General features: G+C 40.3%; 1 protein-coding gene across 1 annotated transcript in view; it reads left to right on the forward strand.

Moving 5' to 3' along the window:
* The window catches only part of LOC139448455 (gamma-aminobutyric acid type B receptor subunit 1-like), a 76016-nt gene that overhangs the window by 39412 nt on the left and 17464 nt on the right, over positions 1 to 19140 (forward strand). The window contains exons 5-9 of the mRNA XM_071230005.1: positions 8321 to 8386; positions 9596 to 9932; positions 13192 to 13347; positions 13655 to 13738; positions 15428 to 15578. Coding sequence (XP_071086106.1) covers positions 8321 to 8386; positions 9596 to 9932; positions 13192 to 13347; positions 13655 to 13738; positions 15428 to 15578 — 794 coding nt within the window. The remainder of the gene's footprint in view (positions 1 to 8320; positions 8387 to 9595; positions 9933 to 13191; positions 13348 to 13654; positions 13739 to 15427; positions 15579 to 19140) is intronic.

The raw sequence follows: 19140 nt of genomic DNA on the forward strand, positions 1-19140 counted from the left end.
TTGGCAAATCTATCAGGCACGTACTGAAGTGGTGCCTTTTGATATTTGGGGGTTTTCTAATTTTATTTTTTTTTAATTTTTATGGAATGAAGTTGGACATAGACTCAATTGGGGATGGGGTTCGTTTCCGGGGCAGAATTCAAAAACCATTCAGTGTATTTGATCGAAACTTGGCAAATCTATCAGGCACATAATGAAGTGGTGCCTTTTGATATTTGGGGCTTTTTCTGATTTTTATTTTTTTTAAATTTGTATAGAATGAAGTTGGACATAGACTCAATTGGGGATGGGGTTCGTTTCTGGGGCAGAATTCGAAAACAATTCAGTGTATTTGATCGAAACTTGGCAAATCTATCAGGCACATACTGAAGTGGTGCCTTTTGATATTTGGGGATTTTTCTGATTTTAATTTTTTTTAATTTTTATGGAATGAAGTTGGACATAGACTCAATTGGGAATGGGGTTCGTTTCCGGGGCAGAATTCGAAAACCATTCAGTGTATTTGATCGAAACTTGGCAAATCTATCAGGCACATACTGAAGTGGTGCCTTTTGATATTTGGGGATTTTTCTCATTTTTATTTTTTAATTTTTTTATAGAATGAAGTTGGACAAAGACTCAATTGGGGATGGGGTTCGTTTCCGGGGCAGAATTCAAAAACCATTCAGTGTATTTGATCGAAACTGGCAAAGCTATCAGGCACATACTGAAGTGGTGCCTTTTGATATTTGGGGATTTTTTCTAATTCTAATTTTTTTAAATTTTTATGGAATGAAGTTGGACATAGACTCAATTGGGGATGGGGTTCGTTTCAGAGGCAGAATTCCAAAACCATTCAGTGTATTTGATCGACACTTGGCAAATCTATCAGGCACGTACTGAAGTGGTGCCTTTTGATATTTGGGGGTTTTCTAATTTTATTTTTTACAATTTTTATGGAAAGAAGTTGAACCTAGACTATTGGGGAACGGGTTCGTTTCCGGGACAGAATTCGCGAACCATTCAGTGGGTAAACAATGTATGCTTCTTAAAGAACATTCAACTGTTGACTCATTACATAGAGAATTGCACATTTACTAGTGGTTACTTTACAGACAGCTGCCGGGAAGATAACTTATCTTTCTGATGCCTCTTGTTTAATGTATTTTATACATTCTTGTAATATTATTTGATAATGAACAAAATCAGTGGAAACATGCTAATTGTTAAAATTGAAACGCAAAATGTTGTGAGTGCGGGTATTTTTTAACCATGAACCCTACTTCTCTATGAGTCACCTCCCTAATGCTAATATGGCTACTTATTTACTTATGAAGCCGACCCGTGAAGATCCGGAGTAGAGCAGGTCTAGATCTTCAGCAAGCCATGCTTGCCGTAAAAGGCGACTATGCTTGTCGTAAGGGACGATTTACGGAATCGGGTGGTCAGGCTCGCTGACTTGGTTGATGCATGGCATCGATCTCAAATGCGTGGATCGATGCTCATGATGTTAATCACTGGATTGTCTGGTCAAGACTCGATTATTTTACGAGCTGGAATATTGCTGAGTGAGGCGTTAAACAATAAACAAACAACTAATGTAGCTGACAAGTCAATTATTCACGTTTTCAAAAGTGATAATACCTCGGAACGTTTCCCGCATAGTAATATGCATAGTGGTATGTCCCCGTCCCTCTCAACAGGCAGATTCCGTTAAATGGGTCAACGTTTTACCGCAGGATACTGGATGGGGAAATAGGTCGGAAGGAGCTAGACTGGTACCCTGCCTTTCGGCCCCTAACGGCTGCAGGCGAGGAGCGCAAGCGCTCTAGGACAGGCACACCAGTCTAGGACAGAGGGTGGCTCCCTCTTATGATTGTTCTCAAATAACACAATCGTGTTTTGGGTAATAATTTACAGTAATGAATGTTTAAAAAAATATTTTCACCTTTTTAAGTATTTCGTGTGGACGCATACCATAATACATTATAGGGGTTCACCTAAATTACTAATTCACTTTCTTAGATATTCCATGAAAACTCGGGGGCACTGGTGGCCCAGTCGTCTATTCGCTGTGCAGAATTGCGTCCCTTGGGCACGCCAGAAACTTATGACAGTGGGTTCGAATCCCGGTTCGCCCCGATTATGTTTCTAGGTTTGTCAGCACCATACCCGTGCCCGTGGGTTTCACCGAAGTGGTAAACGTCTGAGACCTGCGTCACGTCGGGCTTCCTTTCCACATTAAGCTGTCACGCCGCAATATAACTGGAATACTGTTAAAAGCGGCGTTAAAACCAACTCACTCACTCATTCACTCCATGAGAACTCGAAAACGATCGTCACTGTCAGAGTTGGCAAATTATGATCGATTTGGGTTCGCGATACGGCAAACAGGAACGAAGGAGATACGATCGATGCTTCATCCGTTTACACACAGATCACCAGATTTTAAACAAAGGAAAGTGTCACAACAAAAGAAATGAAAGTAACGAAACGTGAACAATAATCGCAATTGAAGAAATGGCATGTTTCGCACATTTTCGCACAGAATAGTAAACCAAATTTGTGATATAAAAGGCCTTTGTCACATTTCCGTTGCTGAAAGAAAGAAGAGAACAATTTTTTTTAAAAAGAAAAGATTATTGTGGATAGGATAAGGTCTAAGGATTAATAAGGTCGAAGAATAGGTTTGCTTTGCTGAGGAAGTGTGCAGACTAACTTTACCATAATCGGAGATTTGCTTGCTAGGAGGGTTGGAGCTTGTGCAATCAAGCGTGTAATTTTGGAGGAAATCACCCCCAGCATGACCATACACATGTATGTAGGGCCTCTATCTCCACCTCCGTTGTATTTTCGTTTCAGCCATTGAAATTGATAGACAGGACTTAAAGTGCGCCGTTTTCGATGTTTTGAATACGACATTGGCATAAACGATGTTGTAAGATCTGTCTAATTCTGCCAAGTTGTGTATACCCATGAAACTTGCACGTTAATACTTCATCCATAAAGTGACAGGGAAGAGAGGGCGCGGAGGTACATTTAATTTCCGCTGATATATTGTTGAATTCCCACAGAAAATGAACGAAATAATTCTAAATGTCACATTTGGCGAAGATTGATAGAGCGTTGCTATTTGTTTTATTGTCAAGCGGGGGCTCGAATTCATCTCCAAGCGTCGTCTGAACGTACAGGTCGGTGCAAGCGCTGTCAACGTCCCGCTAGATCCCTTGTCTTTCTGAATAGGACTGTGTTGGGAACAATCAATAACTAAAACAAAAGGATAAAAGTGCTGCAGACCCCTGTCGATACATGCTAACAGAGTGGGCACGTTAAGGCGCATTGATCTTAATTTACCAATTACTAGTTTCTGGTCGAGTGTTTATTGTAAGATTAACTGCTGGACAAATGTGATCACTCTCCACACATTTACAAAGTTTCCACTTGGAAGTAAGTTATGTACAAACGAAACTACCATATTTCAAAATCTTGGAAAGATGGACATGTTTTAAGGTTGTTGAACTGTCTGGAGATTTGTCGATGGTCTTGAAGAGGAGGAACCCCTCTTTGAAACACGAAAAATGATTGTATTTCTTAATTATACATATAGTGTGGGTGATCGGTTTTTGTACTTTGGGAAACTTTAAATGATCAGTTATTCCGAGTCTTTTGCATATTTGGAAAGTACTGTTTCTTCCAATGATAGATATTGTGTCTGTGATCATGTGTTGATAGCATAGAACAAGTACGCATAGTAATATGCATAGTGGTATGTCCCCGTCCCTCTCAACAGGCAGATTCCGTTAAATGGGTCAACGTTTCAACGCAGGATACTGGATGGGGAAATAGGTCGGAAGGAGCTAGACTGGTACCCTGCCTTTCGGCCCCTAACGGCTGCAGGCGAGGAGCGCAAGCGCTCTAGGACAGGCACACCAGTCTAGGACAGAGGGTGGCTCCCTCTGATGATTGTTCTCAAATAACACAATCGTGTTTTGGGTAATAACTTACAGTAATGAATGTTTAAAAAAATATTTTCACCTTTTTATGTATTTCGTGTGGACGCATACCATAATACATTATAGGGGTTCACCGAAATTACTAATTCACCTTCTGAGATATTCCATGAAAACTCGGGGGCACTGGTGGCCCAGTCGTCTATTCGCTGTGCAGAATTGCGTCCCTTGGGCACGCCAGAAACCTATGACTGTGGGTTCGAATCACGGTTCGCCCCGATTATGTTTCTAGGTTTGTCAGCACCATACCCGTGCCCGTGGGTTTCACCGAAGTGGTTAACGTCTGAGACCTGCGTCAAGTCGGGCTTTCTTCCCACATTAAGCTGTCACGCCGCAGTATAACTGGAATACTGTTAAAAGCGGCGTTAAAACCAACTCACTCACTCATTCACTCCATGAGAACTCGAAAACGATCGTCACTGTCAGAGTTGGCAAATTATGATCGATTTGGGTTCGCGATACGGCAAACAGGAACGAAGGAGATACGATCGATGCTTCATCCGTTTACACACAGATCACCAGATTTTAAACAAAGGAAAGTGTCACAACAAAAGAAATGAAAGTAACGAAACGTGAACAATAATCGCAATTGAAGAAATGGCATGTTTCGCACATTTTCGCACAGAATAGTAAACCAAATTTGTGATATAAAAGGCCTTTGTCACATTTCCGTTGCTGAAAGAAAGAAGAGAACAAATTTTTTTTAAAAGAAAAGATTATTGTGGATAGGATAAGGTCTAAGGATTAATAAGGTCGAAGAATAGGTTTGCTTTGCTGAGAAAGTGTGCAGACTAACTTGACCATAAACGGAGATTTGCTTGCTAGGAGGGTTGGAGCTTGTGCAATCAAGCGTGTAATTTTGGAGGAAATCACCCCCAGCATGACCATACACATGTATGTAGGGCCTCTATCTCCACCTCCGTTGTATTTTCGTTTCAGCCATTGAAATTGATAGACAGGACTTAAAGTGCGCCGTTTTCGATGTTTTGAATACGACATTGGCATAAACGATGTTGTAAGATCTGTCTAATTCTGCCAAGTTGTGTATACCCATGAAACTTGCACGTTAATACTTCATCCATAAAGTGACAGGGAAGAGAGGGCGCGGAGGTACATTTAATTTCCGCTGATATATTGTTGAATTCCCACAGAAAATGAAAGAAATAATTCTAAATGTCACATTTGGCGAAGATTGATAGAGCGTTGCTATTTGTTTTATTGTCAAGCGGGGGCTCGAATTCATCTCCAAGCGTCGTCTGAACGTACAGGTCGGTGCAAGCGCTGTCAACGTCCCGCTAGATCCCTTGTCTTTCTGAATAGGACTGTGTTGGGAACAATCAATAACTAAAACAAAAGGATAAAAGTGCTGCAGATCCCTGTCGATACATGCTAACAGAGTGGGCACGTTAAGGCGCATTGATCTTAATTTACCAATTACTAGTTTCTGGTCGAGTGTTTATTGTAAGATTAACTGCTGGACAAATGTGATCACTCTCCACACATTTACAAAGTTTCCACTTGGAAGTAAGTTATTTACAAACGAAACTACCATATTTCAAAATCTTGGAAAGATGGACATGTTTTAAGGTTGTTGAACTGTCTGGAGATTTGTCGATGGTCTTGAAGAAGAGGAACCCCTCTTTGAAACACGAAAAATGATTGTATTTCTTAATTATACATATAGTGTGGGTGATCGGTTTTTGTACTTTGGGAAACTTTAAATGATCAGTTATTCCGAGTCTTTTGCATATTTGGAAAGTACTGTTTCTTCCAATGATAGATATTGTGTCTGTGATCATGTGTTGATAGCATAGAACAAGTACGCATAGTAATATGCATAGTGGTATGTCCCCGTCCCTCTCAACAGGCAGATTCCGTTAAATGGGTCAACGTTTTACCGCAGGATACTGGATGGGGAAATAGGTCGGAAGGAGCTAGACTGGTACCCTGCCTTTCGGCCCCTAACGGCTGCAGGCGAGGAGCGCAAGCGCTCTAGGACAGGCACACCAGTCTAGGACAGAGGGTGGCTCCCTCTGATGATTGTTCTCAAATAACACAATCGTGTTTTGGGTAATAATTTACAGTAATGAATGTTTAAAAAAATATTTTCACCTTTTTATGTATTTCGTGTGGACGCATACCATAATACATGATAGGGGTTCACCGAAATAACTAATTCACCTTCTGAGATATTCCATGAAAACTCGGGGGCACTGGTGGCCCAGTCGTCTATTCGCTGTGCAGAATTGCGTCCCTTGGGCACGCCAGAAACCTATGACAGTGGGTTCGAATCCCGGTTCGCCCCGATTATGTTTCTAGGTTTGTCAGCACCATACCCGTGCCCGTGGGTTTCACCGAAGTGGTTAACGTCTGAGACCTGCGTCACGTCGGGCTTTCTTCCCACATTAAGCTGTCACGACACAATATAACTGGAATACTGTTAAAAGCGGCGTTAAAACCAACTCACTCACTCACTCACTCCATGAAAACTGTGATATAAAAGGCCTTTGTCACATTTCCGTTGCTGAAAGAAAGAAGAGAACAATTTTTTTTTAAAAGAAAAGATTATTGTGGATAGGATAAGGTCTAAGGATTAATAAGGTCGAAGAATAGGTTTGCTTTGCTGAAAAAGTGTGCAGACTAACTTGACCATAAACGGAGATTTGCTTGCTAGGAGGGTTGGAGCTTGTGCAATCAAGCGTGTAATTTTGGAGGAAATCACCCCCAGCATGACCATACACATGTATGTAGGGCCTCTATCTCCACCTCCGTTGTATTTTCGTTTCAGCCATTGAAATTGATAGACAGGATTTAAAGTGCGCCGTTTTCGATGTTTTGAAAACGACATTGGCATAAACGATGTTGTAAGATCTGTCTAATTCTGCCAAGTTGTGTATACCCATGAAACTTGCACGTTAATACTTCATCCATAAAGTGACAGGGTAGAGAGGGCGCGGAGGTACATTTAATTTCCGCTGATATATTGTTGAATTCCCACAGAAAATGAAAGAAATAATTCTAAATGTCACATTTGGCGAAGATTGATAGAGCGTTGCTATTTGTTTTATTGTCAAGCGGGGGCTCGAATTCATCTCCAAGCGTCGTCTGAACGTACAGGTCGTTGCAAGCGCTGTCAACGTGCCGCTAGATCCCTTGTCTTTCTGAATAGGACTGTGTTGGGAACAATCAATAACTAAAACAAAAGGATAAAAGTGCTGCAGATCCCTGTCGATACATGCTAACAGAGTGGGCACGTTAAGGCGCATTGATCTAAATTTACCAATTACTGGACAAATGTGATCACTCTCCACACATTTACAAAGTTTCCACTTGGAAGTAAGTTATGTACAAACGAAACTACCATATTTCAAAATCTTGGAAAGATGGACATGTTTTAAGGTTGTTGAACTGTCTGGAGATTTGTCGATGGTCTTGAAGAGGAGGAACCCCTCTTTGAAACACGAAAAATGATTGTATTTCTGAATTATACATATAGTGTGGGTGATCGGTTTTTGTACTTTGGGAAACTTTAAATGATCAGTTATTCCGAGTCTTTTGCATATTTGGAAAGTACTGTTTCTTCCAATGATAGATATTGTGTCTGTGATAATGTGTTGATAGCATAGAACAAGTACGTCCTGCCTGGTTATAATGCCACCTTTCGTACATGGCATCATATCAAGGGTGGCATTATAACCGGACATGACTGTATATTAATTTTCAGCATAAGGTACAGTAAAGTACGGTTATAACGAACTCAAGGGGACTACTAATTTTAGTTCATTATAACCGTAGTTCGTTATAAGCATATATACAGCAAATAGTCGGGACCTAAAAGTAAGCTCGTTATATCCGTCAGTTCGTTATAAGCGTGTTCGTTATAACCGTAGTTTACTGTATAATGTAATTAATGTTTGAAACAACCGGGATTCGGGATATTGTTACAGGAAGGGATGTTATCATTAACATCCAACTAATTTGTTTTTAAGGAAGTGAATGATTCTATGTGTGAGGAAAAGCTCAGTTGGTTGGTTGGTTTGTTGTTTTACGCCGCGCAGCAATATTCCAGCTATTTGACGGCGGTCTGTAAATAATCGAGTTTGGACCAGACAATCCAGTGATTGATATCATGAACATCGATCCACGCAATTGGGATCGATTACATGCTTCAGCCAAGTCAGCGAGCCTGACCACCCGATCCCGTTAGTCGCCTCTTACTACAAGCATAGTCGCCTTTTACGGCAAACATGGGTTGCTGAAGACCTAATCTACCCTGGATCTTCACGGGAAACTGAAAGTACTGGTTATTCTTATTATTGTATTTTTTTCAGAAACATGATGCAAGAATAATATTTGCTAGCTTTTACGAAGAAACGATTTTCAACGTCTTTTGTGAGGTAAGTTATATACATTCTACAGCAGCTTTTGATGCTACAACCACTTTTACGTTACCCACAGACAAATATCCCAATGTCACAATTATTCCAATTTTTAAATATATCTGAATTATATAAAATAAACAATTTTGTCTCAGGTGTCCTAAAGAACTGTTCTCTTGACATACCAGATGCCCTAAACAATTGTAAATGTGTTGTGAAGAAAATATATGGAAAATACAGACGTCTTTCAAGGCCACGCCATTTTTTATTAGTCTGAAAATACATGATACTTATTCGAAATATCACGATACAAAGTGGAGCATTCAAGATAAAAGCCTAAAAATGCAAGAAAAAGTCTTGAAAATTAAAGAATCATAAGTTGAAAATTAAAATTGCTGTTTCTGAAATTCGAGATATAAATTGTACACTTCAAGATAAACTGTATTCAGCAAATGATTTAGAACCTCCCAACGCTTCACTTTCTGTTTTAAGCGATGTTGTCAGACAGGAACGAGAATTGTTAAAAAAAATCATTTCAAGATAAAAACTTGATTTTCAAGATTATAAATAATTGCGTCGCCGCCCTTATGGGATTCCTTACGAACAAAAGCAGTATCTTCAACACGCCAGGCCTATTCCAGAATAGCAACTGTCATTTCCAAACTACCATTGATGGTGTTGCAAACTACCAACAAGCTGCCAGTGTCTCAATAATACAATTCTAGACAACGTTGTCACATGTTATTTATAATGACTGTAGTGTCAGAAAACTTAATTTATCTATTTTACTTATTGCATAGCCACTTCCAGTTAACACACCTGCGTACTATATAGGGTTGTACATTAACCAAATGGGCACGCCAGAAACCTATGATTGTGGGTTCGCCCCGATTACGTTTCTAGGTTTGTCAGCACCATAACCGTGCTCGTGGGTGTCGCTGAAGTGATAAACGTCTAGGATCTGCATCAATTCGGGCTCTCCTCCCACATCAAGCTGACACGCCGCGATATAACTGGAATAATGTTAAAAGTGGCGTTAAACCCAACTCACCCACCCACATCAACCAAAAGCACAGAAACGAGAGTATCCCGCAGCTTAGATGTTTTAAGAGCGGGCGTACATGTACACAAATGACACATTTTATTTTTAGGATAAGCCATTAGGGCCATCCGTGCTGCTTCGACGATGTGCTGATTACTTTTGATTTGTCTTTACTTTCACTTCAGATATACAAGCAAGGGTTATATGGGCCGAAATACGTGTGGTTTATTTTGGGCTGGTTCGATGACAGATGGTGGGAGAAGGCCTACGATACTTCCGGATGTAGCAAGCAGCAATTACTTAAGGCCATCAATGGTCACTTCCGAGTTGGGGAGACGTTCATTCTACGCTCAAAAGCCACGGATGCTGCTCAGATTAGCGGTTTTGACTTTCTCGAATCATTTCGGATACGCAACGCCAATCGGTCGGACCATGGTCAGAAGACAGCCGCCCAGGCGTATGACTCGGTCTGGGCTCTCGCTCTTGCATTAGACATGGCAGAAAAGAGACTCGTGCAAAGGGGTAATTTTATCAATTGATTTTGCTTAAGATTGACTCGCCTTTTATGTATCTTGTCAAGTGTTATTCAGGGGACGATAACGTCGAAGCACATTTCTAACATTGGTTTTCGTTTGATTCGTAAAATATAGACACAACATTTCATCAATTACTTTTTACATCAGTAGGTGAGTGAGTATTATGAGTATTGTTTTACGCCGCTTTAGCAATATTCACGCAATATCTCTGCGGGGAACGCTTTAGCAATATTCACGCAACACCAGAAATGGGCTTCACACATTGTACACATGTGGGGAATCGAACCCGGGTCTTTTAACCACAAGGCTATCCCACCGCCTTTGAGTGTTGTAAGATAATGCTCTTGGCGACCTACAGTCTATATGAAAATATTAGCCCGGAATGGTGTCATTAATGCGTTTGTTTGTTGGAAGGCCCCACTCAGCAATAGTCCGGCTGTAGTATGTCGTACTTACGGTAATGAAATCTGACCAGACAAACCAGTGACATTATGTGCAACGTCCCACGTCGTTGGGGTACAACAACACCATTCACCAAGTCACCGAGCCCCATATGTTCAGATGTCTCGTACGACAAGCTTAACATGCGATGAATCTATTGTTAGCAGGTATTCGGGTCATTATAACACAGTACACGTAATTCACATAAACAGGAAGATATATTTCAATCGTTTCGTGAATTTTTAAAAATATATTCTTATTTTTTGTTTGTTTTTTTGTTGTTGAACGCCGCTCTCAGCAATATTAGATAGATATATTTATAAGACTGATCATTAACGTCTTGTTTTTATGCCTATTGTTAAACATCGGAATATACTTTTCTCTAAGATGTTCATACTTATCACATACTAAAAACATGAAATTCATACTCAATTTCTTCTAATTGGCAGTTTTTACAGATACCCATTTCAACGTCCCTTTTTTCACACCTACGTCTAACATTTAAATTGTGTAATGACACTCTGAATTTGCATAAAACCCTAACAAGCGATTTATCATCTAACATACTTATATACTTCTCAGGTTCAAAAACAGACTTGATATCCTTGTAATGGCTAAGGAAACGAGAAGATATACTATCGTGCCAGTTTTGACTATACATAAATTGTAACCTTTGTTTAAAACATTATAAGAACAAATGTGTATCCCTACATCTTGGCATATCCACACAAAGGAATAGCCACATGAAAATAATAAATATCTGATATTGGAGACCCAATTCGTTTTGCCTTTGTCATCAAGAGCTTTCAGTAGTTTCTAACATTGGTAAGGATATCTTTGTGTCTCCATCCTCATTTTTTTAACCAATATTTTGTCATTCGAAGTTGAATGAATTAATACATGAATGGGATAATGTCCTGTTTCATATAAAATAGCTTTGTTGGAAGCACATTTTCCAACAGTATGAAGTAGGAAGCATGAACTTTTTCAATAGCGTCATTATATTTTGCGCCCCTTATTTCTGCTCCTTATAGCACAATTGGCGCTATTTTGCCGTCAAATATAGTACAAGCTGTAGAAAAGGATACATGTGTATTTTGTTTGAAAAAATTATGGATAGGTATAATTGCTTTTGATGCTTGCGATGCTAGTTGACTGCACGCAACTGACTATGATAGTTAAGATGATCGTGTCAAGCCTAAATATTTATAGTGAGTAACGATTTTTTGGCGATATTACTATATGTCCTTTTTTTCATTTTTGACAATGATACCTCGATTTCTAAAAACAATTGTTTCTGTAGACCATTAACAGAGCATGAAAACATAATAATATCATCAGCAAATAGAAGTCGCATTAAACTCTAATATCTTGTGTGACAAACACACCATGATGACATTCGTTATATATTTCTGTCACGAGCTCATAAATGAAAAGACCCGTGAAGATTCCGGGGTAGAATAGGTCTTCAGCAATAAATGTTTGCCGTAAAAGGCGACTATGCTTGTCGTGAAAGGCGACTAACGGGATCGGGTGGACAGGCTCGCTGACTTGGTTGATGCATGTCATCGATCCCAGTTGCGTGGATCGATGTTCATGATATTAATCACTGGATTGTCTGGTCCAGACTCGATTATTTACAGACCGCCGTCACATAGCTAGAATATTGCTGAGTGCGGCGTTAAACAACAAACCAACCAACTGCCTTGACTAGAAGTTCATTCCCCTTACACGCGTTAAGATGGAAGGTAACACGCATAGCAGACAGGTTCCACACGAACGACCAACGGGTTGCGTCACGCGATTCTCTTGCTTTTAAGGGGAATGAACTTCTAGGCAGTAGTGTGCATCTGAGCCAATTGGGGTTGGTTGATATCATTTCACTTCCTCCGTTTATTGTGGGTACAATTCTCATGAAACTCTTTGCCATAACATTGATTTCATTTTATCAACATAGAGAGTAGCATGCTAACTTCAGAAAACCGAACATGGTGGTTGTTCAGCGGGTATTCCGGCGTTATAAATGAACATTTGTACGCCCGAGATTCAAAGTGCAGAGATTTTTACTTTTAAGTTGTTCTTACAGTTTAGCCTACACACACCCATGTATACCAATTATCATCAGATACAACCGTGTGGATTCTGGATCAGACCTAAAGTTGGTTGGTTTGTTGTTTTACGCCGCACTCAGCAATATACCAGCTATATGACGGCGGTCTGTAAATAATAGAATCTGGACCAGACAATCCAGTGATTGATATCACGAGCATCGAGCCTGACCACCCGATCCTGTTAGTCGCCTTTTACGACAAGCATAGTCGCATTTTACGGCAAGCATGGGTTGCTGGAGACCTATTCTACCCCGGATCTTCACGGGTCATCAGACCTAAGGTCACCAGCAGCCAATGCTTGTCGTAATCGGTGATTCACTGCATTGGGTGGTCGGGCTCAGTGACTTTGTCATCGTGTCCCAATCAATGGATTGTCTGATCCTGAAATGGTTATTTGCAGACTGACGTCTTATAGCTGGAACATTGCTGAGCATGGTGTTAAACAAAAACAAAAGCACGAGGTAAAACTGAAATAAAGATTTTGATCGTTGCTGATGCAAAGAAATGTCAAAACACGTATAATACTAAAATACCACACTCGTTGGACACAAAAGTCGTGATTTCTTAAGTGTCATCTCTTGACGTCTCCCATTATGTGCCGTAGAATGTCCTCTCGTTTTGTAAAATGATTCCAAACGAGAACTCGTGAAGTAGTCGCATTTATTTCACGCTGTCTAGTGTTATCATTTACAGGGGACAGCCTTGGCTCCTTCAACTATGATAACTGGCTCACTGGTCGAACCATCTACGAAAGCTTTAGGAATCTTTCATTTGGCGGCCTGAAAGGAAAGATTCGTTTTGATGAAAGTGGGGACTTGGTCACGCTGTTGAAAGTTGATCAAATGATAGGTAATGTTGATCGTTGATTGCTATTATTGTCAAACATGTCACGGATATTTCAACCAGTGTCAGTGTGTAGTATTGTCAATTGAGTTTGCATTTAAGAAAACAGTATTCAGAGACGCTATCATATGTCAAATGTCAGCACTCTGATGAAGATGCATACGTTAGCATCACTCAAGCGATCTTACATGTATTTCTACATTAAGGTATAGGCTATAGGACCATGTATGTAATGGTTCTTTGAATGTTAAAAGTGATACTATTCACCAGGGAGGAGTACATTTATATGCAGCAAATGCGAATAACGTTTCAGACGGAGTTATGCACATGACAGCTGTCTACTACCCTGACAGAGACAAGATGATGATCATTGAGAAGCCTTACTTTGGACATAAAGGTCAGTGCTCATCGAGCTGATGCCAGTGCTCAAAATGGGCGTCGTGATAAGCATCACCTAGCAGTACATCTCTACGTCGAATCTGAAAAAAGAGAATCCTGTCAAAAAAAGACATGGTATTTTGTTAATTGTCTAAAGAGTGGGCGTTGAGGTTTTTACGTTGCCTGTTTATCCCTCTGAATGTCCGTGCATCTGTTCTTCGGCAATGTGTTCGTAGTTTGAAGGGAATAGTCACCAAGAACATATTTTTAGGGTTTAGAGCTGGTACAAAATGATTCAAAAGTTAATAAATGATCTTGAACATGATCTTGGTTGATGCATGTCATCATTTCCAAATTGCGTGGATCGATGCACATGATGTCAATCTCTGGATTGTCTGGTCCAGACTCGATTATTTACAGACCGCCGTCATATAGCTGGAATATTGCTGAGTGTTGCATTAAACAACAAACAAACAGTAAATAAAAGCGATAAAACCATTTCATAATTACAAGAAATCAAAAGCATTGTCCATTGTACAATTCTAACTATATCATAAGCATGTTTTTAAGAACCACTATCAAATAGTGATAATGCAAGGTGTTCGCGAAAAGATTGAACGTACCGTGTCATACCAGTGACGCCCGTCACAACCATATGCCAAGGTATAACAACACATCTACATGCGTGGTGTTTGATCCGGTACTGATTCTATTATGGCAACAACTTCATGTTGGCGGACAAAGACGAAATGCTGGAACCTTTACGTGAGGGCGTATGGCGTACGTGTTGACCACAAACCACGAGCAAAGACGCGTTTTCAAAGCCTATTTCATTTCTAAGGAAGCAGTGCTCGGGGGCATGTCTGCCTGTCAATTAACCCGCGAGAGCAATCACGTTTCTACTGTCTAGGTTTGCTGTACCGTATGAACATGTTTACAAGTGAATATCTGTTTGAAAAGGCGGCTTTCGCACAAAAGCAACTGATTAATCTCTTTATCAAGACGGGTCTCTGAAACCTTATTATGTATCCTCGAGGTCATATAGCTGCAATATTGCTGAGTGCGGCGTTAAACAACAAACAAACATAATAATTATGTATTCGTACGCATGGTGTGTAGTGTTGCGTCTCCCCGTAACTCTATGGTCTTTGTCGTCTTCTCTGTTCCTTTTGAAATTATAATGTCACCTAACAGTGCCGTCTAACATTACCCCTTTACAGTGCCGTCGTCAAACATATTCGTCTAACAGTGCCGTCTAACAATGTCGCTCAACAGCGCTGTATGACATTGTCGTCTAACATTGTCGTTTAACAGTCGTCTAACAGTGTCGACTAACAGTGTTGTCTTTACATTGTCGTCTAACAGTGTCGCCTCACATTGTTGCCTAACAGTTCCCTCGAACAGTGCCCTCGAACATTGTCGTCTAACATTGTCGCCTAACATTGTCGTTTAACAGTGTCGCCTAACAGTGTCGCCTAACAGTGTCGTCTAACAGTGTCGTCTACCATTGTCCTCTAACAGTGTTGTCTTTACATTGTCGTTTAACAGTGTCGCCTAACATTGTTGCCTAACAGTGCCCTCGAACAGGGCCCTCGAACATTGTCGCCTAACATTGTCGCCGAACAGTGCCCTCGAACACTGTTCTGTTAACATTGTCTTCAAACATTGTCGTCTAACATTGTCGTCTAACAGTGTCCTATTCCGCCAGGTAGATACTTCCCCCGAGATAGCACGCTGCTCATCCTTTCGCCTGAGTTCATCAGTATGGACCTCTACATCTCCCTGTCCGTCCTCGCCTCAGCCGGCATCGTTCTCGTCATCTGCTGCCTCATCTTTAACATCAGACATCGAGAAGCCAGGTGAACATATATTACATCAACGATTCCTTGTCCCTATGGGAGTCTTGGATTTGAATTGGCCCCAGTAATTAACCTATGTCGGTCTTAAGATGCTACTTAATGGATGATGGGTGGTCAGGCTCGCTGACTGTTGATGATGTCTCTTCGTACCCCGACAGCGGGTATCGTTGATGTCAATGTCATTGATGTGATGTCAATCACTGGAGTGTCTGGTCCAGAAAGTTATTGACAGCTTGCCGTCATAATGTTGGAATATCGCTGAGTTTTTGCACTCAGCAATATTCCAGCTATGTGACGGCGGTCTGTAAAGGGCCTTTTTCTCTTACCTGGATATTTACGCAATCATGTCAAAATATTCATTTGCATTGTACATGTATATAAACTGCAAATATGTCGTAATTTTGACTCTGTCAGCATTTAAAATAGGTTGATGGCAAATCTGACAGCATGAACGTGTATTTCTCTAGATACAAATGTAGCATAAAGATCTGAACCGTTTGCATGTTATGATCCAGGATCTAAGTTTCAAGAGGCAAGGCTGGACCCCAGGGCGAATCCTGTTGGCATAAATGTATTATTCTCTTCATAACAAACAAATGTATACAATGTATCTGTTCATTATAGGGTGGGGATAATATCGGTCTGCACGTTATATTCAAGGTTCTAACTCCTTTGGGAGTGCCGAACAGATGGACAGAAGGGCCAGTCCTGGTAGCATATGTGCATTCCTCACATTATACTCAGAAATTGTACATATGTTATACGGTGGTGATCTTAACTTCTTAATTGTGTCCAAGTTATAAACTCTTTTTAGCATCGCCCCTCAGTCGGGGTGGGGGGGGGGGGGGGGGGGGGGGTGGGGGGGGGTGTTGTTCAGAGAAGAAGTCGTTTAATCCAATTTTGCGAAATTACCCTTATTTAGCCCCGCCCCTCAGCCCCTTGGGGGGTCAATCCAAACCATTTGTACTATTTTGAATCCCCTGGGGTTGTTCCAGTCAAATTTCGTTAATTTCCAATATGTGGTTCAGAAGGGTCAATCCTACCATTTGTACAATTTTGAATCCCCTGGGGTTGTTCCAGTCAAATTTCGTTCATTTCCAATATGTGGTTCGGAAGAAGTCGTTTGAATAAATTGTTGACGTACGGACGACGGACGCCACGGTATTGCATAAGCTCACAGTGGTCCTTCGGAACCGGTGAGCTAATAATCGAGTCTGACCAGACAATCCAGTGATTGACATCATGAACATCGATCCACGTAATTTGGATACGATAACATGCATCAACCAAGTCAGCGAGCCTGACCATCCGATCCCGTTAATCGCCTATTACGACAAACACAGTCGCCTTTTTCGGCAAGCATGGCTTGATGAAGACCTAATCTAACCCGGATCTTCATATCTCTGAGTGCGGCGTGAAACACCATGCAAAGGAAATTAAACATCACCTTGGATTCCCCGTATATGTATACATGTACTCACGAGATGGTTGACATCAGTGAAATTGTTTCTTGTGTCCATGAGAAAATTTGTTTTGCTTTATGCCCATTTTGGATGATCTGGCCAATTGTTCCGTTGTTTTAATTGTTTACAATAATTTGATTGTTGGTGACTGGTTAATGAATGGAAAAACCGACTCGCCATTACGGAATATCTCTACACATGACGTTGAGATCTGGAGGCTCGAAATTTCAAGAATGTGTAAACTTGGGACATAATCCGTTAAGCCTGTAGGCTATCCTCGCAGAGTTCACAAATTAGCTTGACATGTCTTCGGGCCTGCTCCACACTGAAACACATGTAGTGAGTGAGTGAGTTATATTTTTACGTCACTTCCGCAGTATTTTAGCCATATCGTGACGAGAGGTCATACATTTGGAATACATATATTTACACTAAATAAAACCTGTCATGAATTGACAGTAAAATTGCTAGAATATCACAGATTAATGTTTAAAACTAGCATACAACGATAAAAAATATCACTATTTGAAACAGTGCAATATTAAAAAGGGCTACAGTTCGCCAGCAGCTAAAGGTAGATCACCATGCTAGGGTCCATGGGGACTTACAGTACTTTTGCTACCTGCATGGACATCAGCCGGATTTACATCATCCCTTCAGATGTTGGCGATAAATGACAAATTTAGCCAGATTAAAAGAACAAATATACTACGATTAAAAAAGTGGCAGGAATAAATATATACTTTGAAAGATGTGGTCTTACATACCATCTCAAGGGGACCATAATTTTACACTAATTCAACCCCCTTCGAGGATATAGCCACTAACAATCTCAGTTATTGCAATTGATTCATACTACCAATGATAAAAGTGAACTTATTTATATACAAAACATAATCAAAATTGATGAAACAATTCAATTTCCTTTAATAAACAAAATTTAGGATCATAATTGTTTGTCAAAAGTTCGTTTCTATGAGAAATGGAAAATGTGTTTGGGGTAAAAGATGGTTGATTTTAACCAGAAAACTTTGGCCCCGAAGACAGTGGAAGAAAGCCTTTTGAACAAGAGACATTTCCTTCACGTATCAAGGAAAGCCGCGATAGCGAAGATGAATACTAATCCCATTGTAAGACAGTTCGAGATCAAGGAGTGTGAGTGATGGGGAGAGAGATAAGATAAATAACGAGTTAAGGGCGTGGGGTTCAACAAAAAACGAATCAACAATATTTGTTTTTTGTTGTTATGTCGGTTCTAGGGATAGCCTACAATGTAATCCAAACGTTTGCCACTGAAACTCAATTTCAAGGTATTTGGGTTTTGTGTAACAACATATATCCGTGTTGTGATTTATCTTACGGACGAAAACGTCACCTGACAGCATTACTGGATTTGAATCTTCAGAGCGTACCATCCATGGTCTTAGAATTAAGTTCACTGGCAATGTATCTGCTCAACAGCTTCATCCTTGATAATAATTGTGGTCCAGCAGGCGCTCGAAGAAGTATTACACGCGCAAAAAAAATTGGTTTGATAGACGACTTTTATTTCATTCATTATCTTTGATTAATTACATTGAAACGTGCTTTGCAAACTAAAAAGTCACCATTATAATCACATAAAGTTAACAATAAAGACAAAATGGTAATTCCTAAACATCCAAGGGAGGTTAAATGAGCACTGCGCAGCTCTATCTTAAGGGCTTAAAGGAATGGCAGCGTTTTTTCTGACATAGGCCTCTATGTTACATCTGTACATCTCTATACACAAGTGTATTACTTTTTCCATTGATTCTCAGCTTAACTCTCAAAGATTGGGCAAAAACAGAGACTCTCTTGTCGGTTAACTCAGGAAACGGGAGTCGCGTGATTCTCAGCACACTTAACATCCAATAAGAGTTTGAGAGACAAGCTGTTAATGAGAGAGGAAATTGAATCTCACTCTGCCTCCTCGCAACACGTTTGTCCTGACAGACATGACTGTGGTGTTTGTGCCATATGTACGTGACAACCACATGGGCAGATTACGTGTAAACAGTTGCAATGATTTTATTTAGTTGTTTTTTTGTTTGCCTTACGCTATTAATGATTAATAACGT

Source organism: Haliotis cracherodii, unplaced genomic scaffold (genome assembly GCF_022045235.1).
Source record: "Haliotis cracherodii isolate W230 unplaced genomic scaffold, xgHalCrac1.p SCAF_7, whole genome shotgun sequence".
NCBI classification, from domain to species: domain Eukaryota; kingdom Metazoa; phylum Mollusca; class Gastropoda; order Lepetellida; family Haliotidae; genus Haliotis; species Haliotis cracherodii.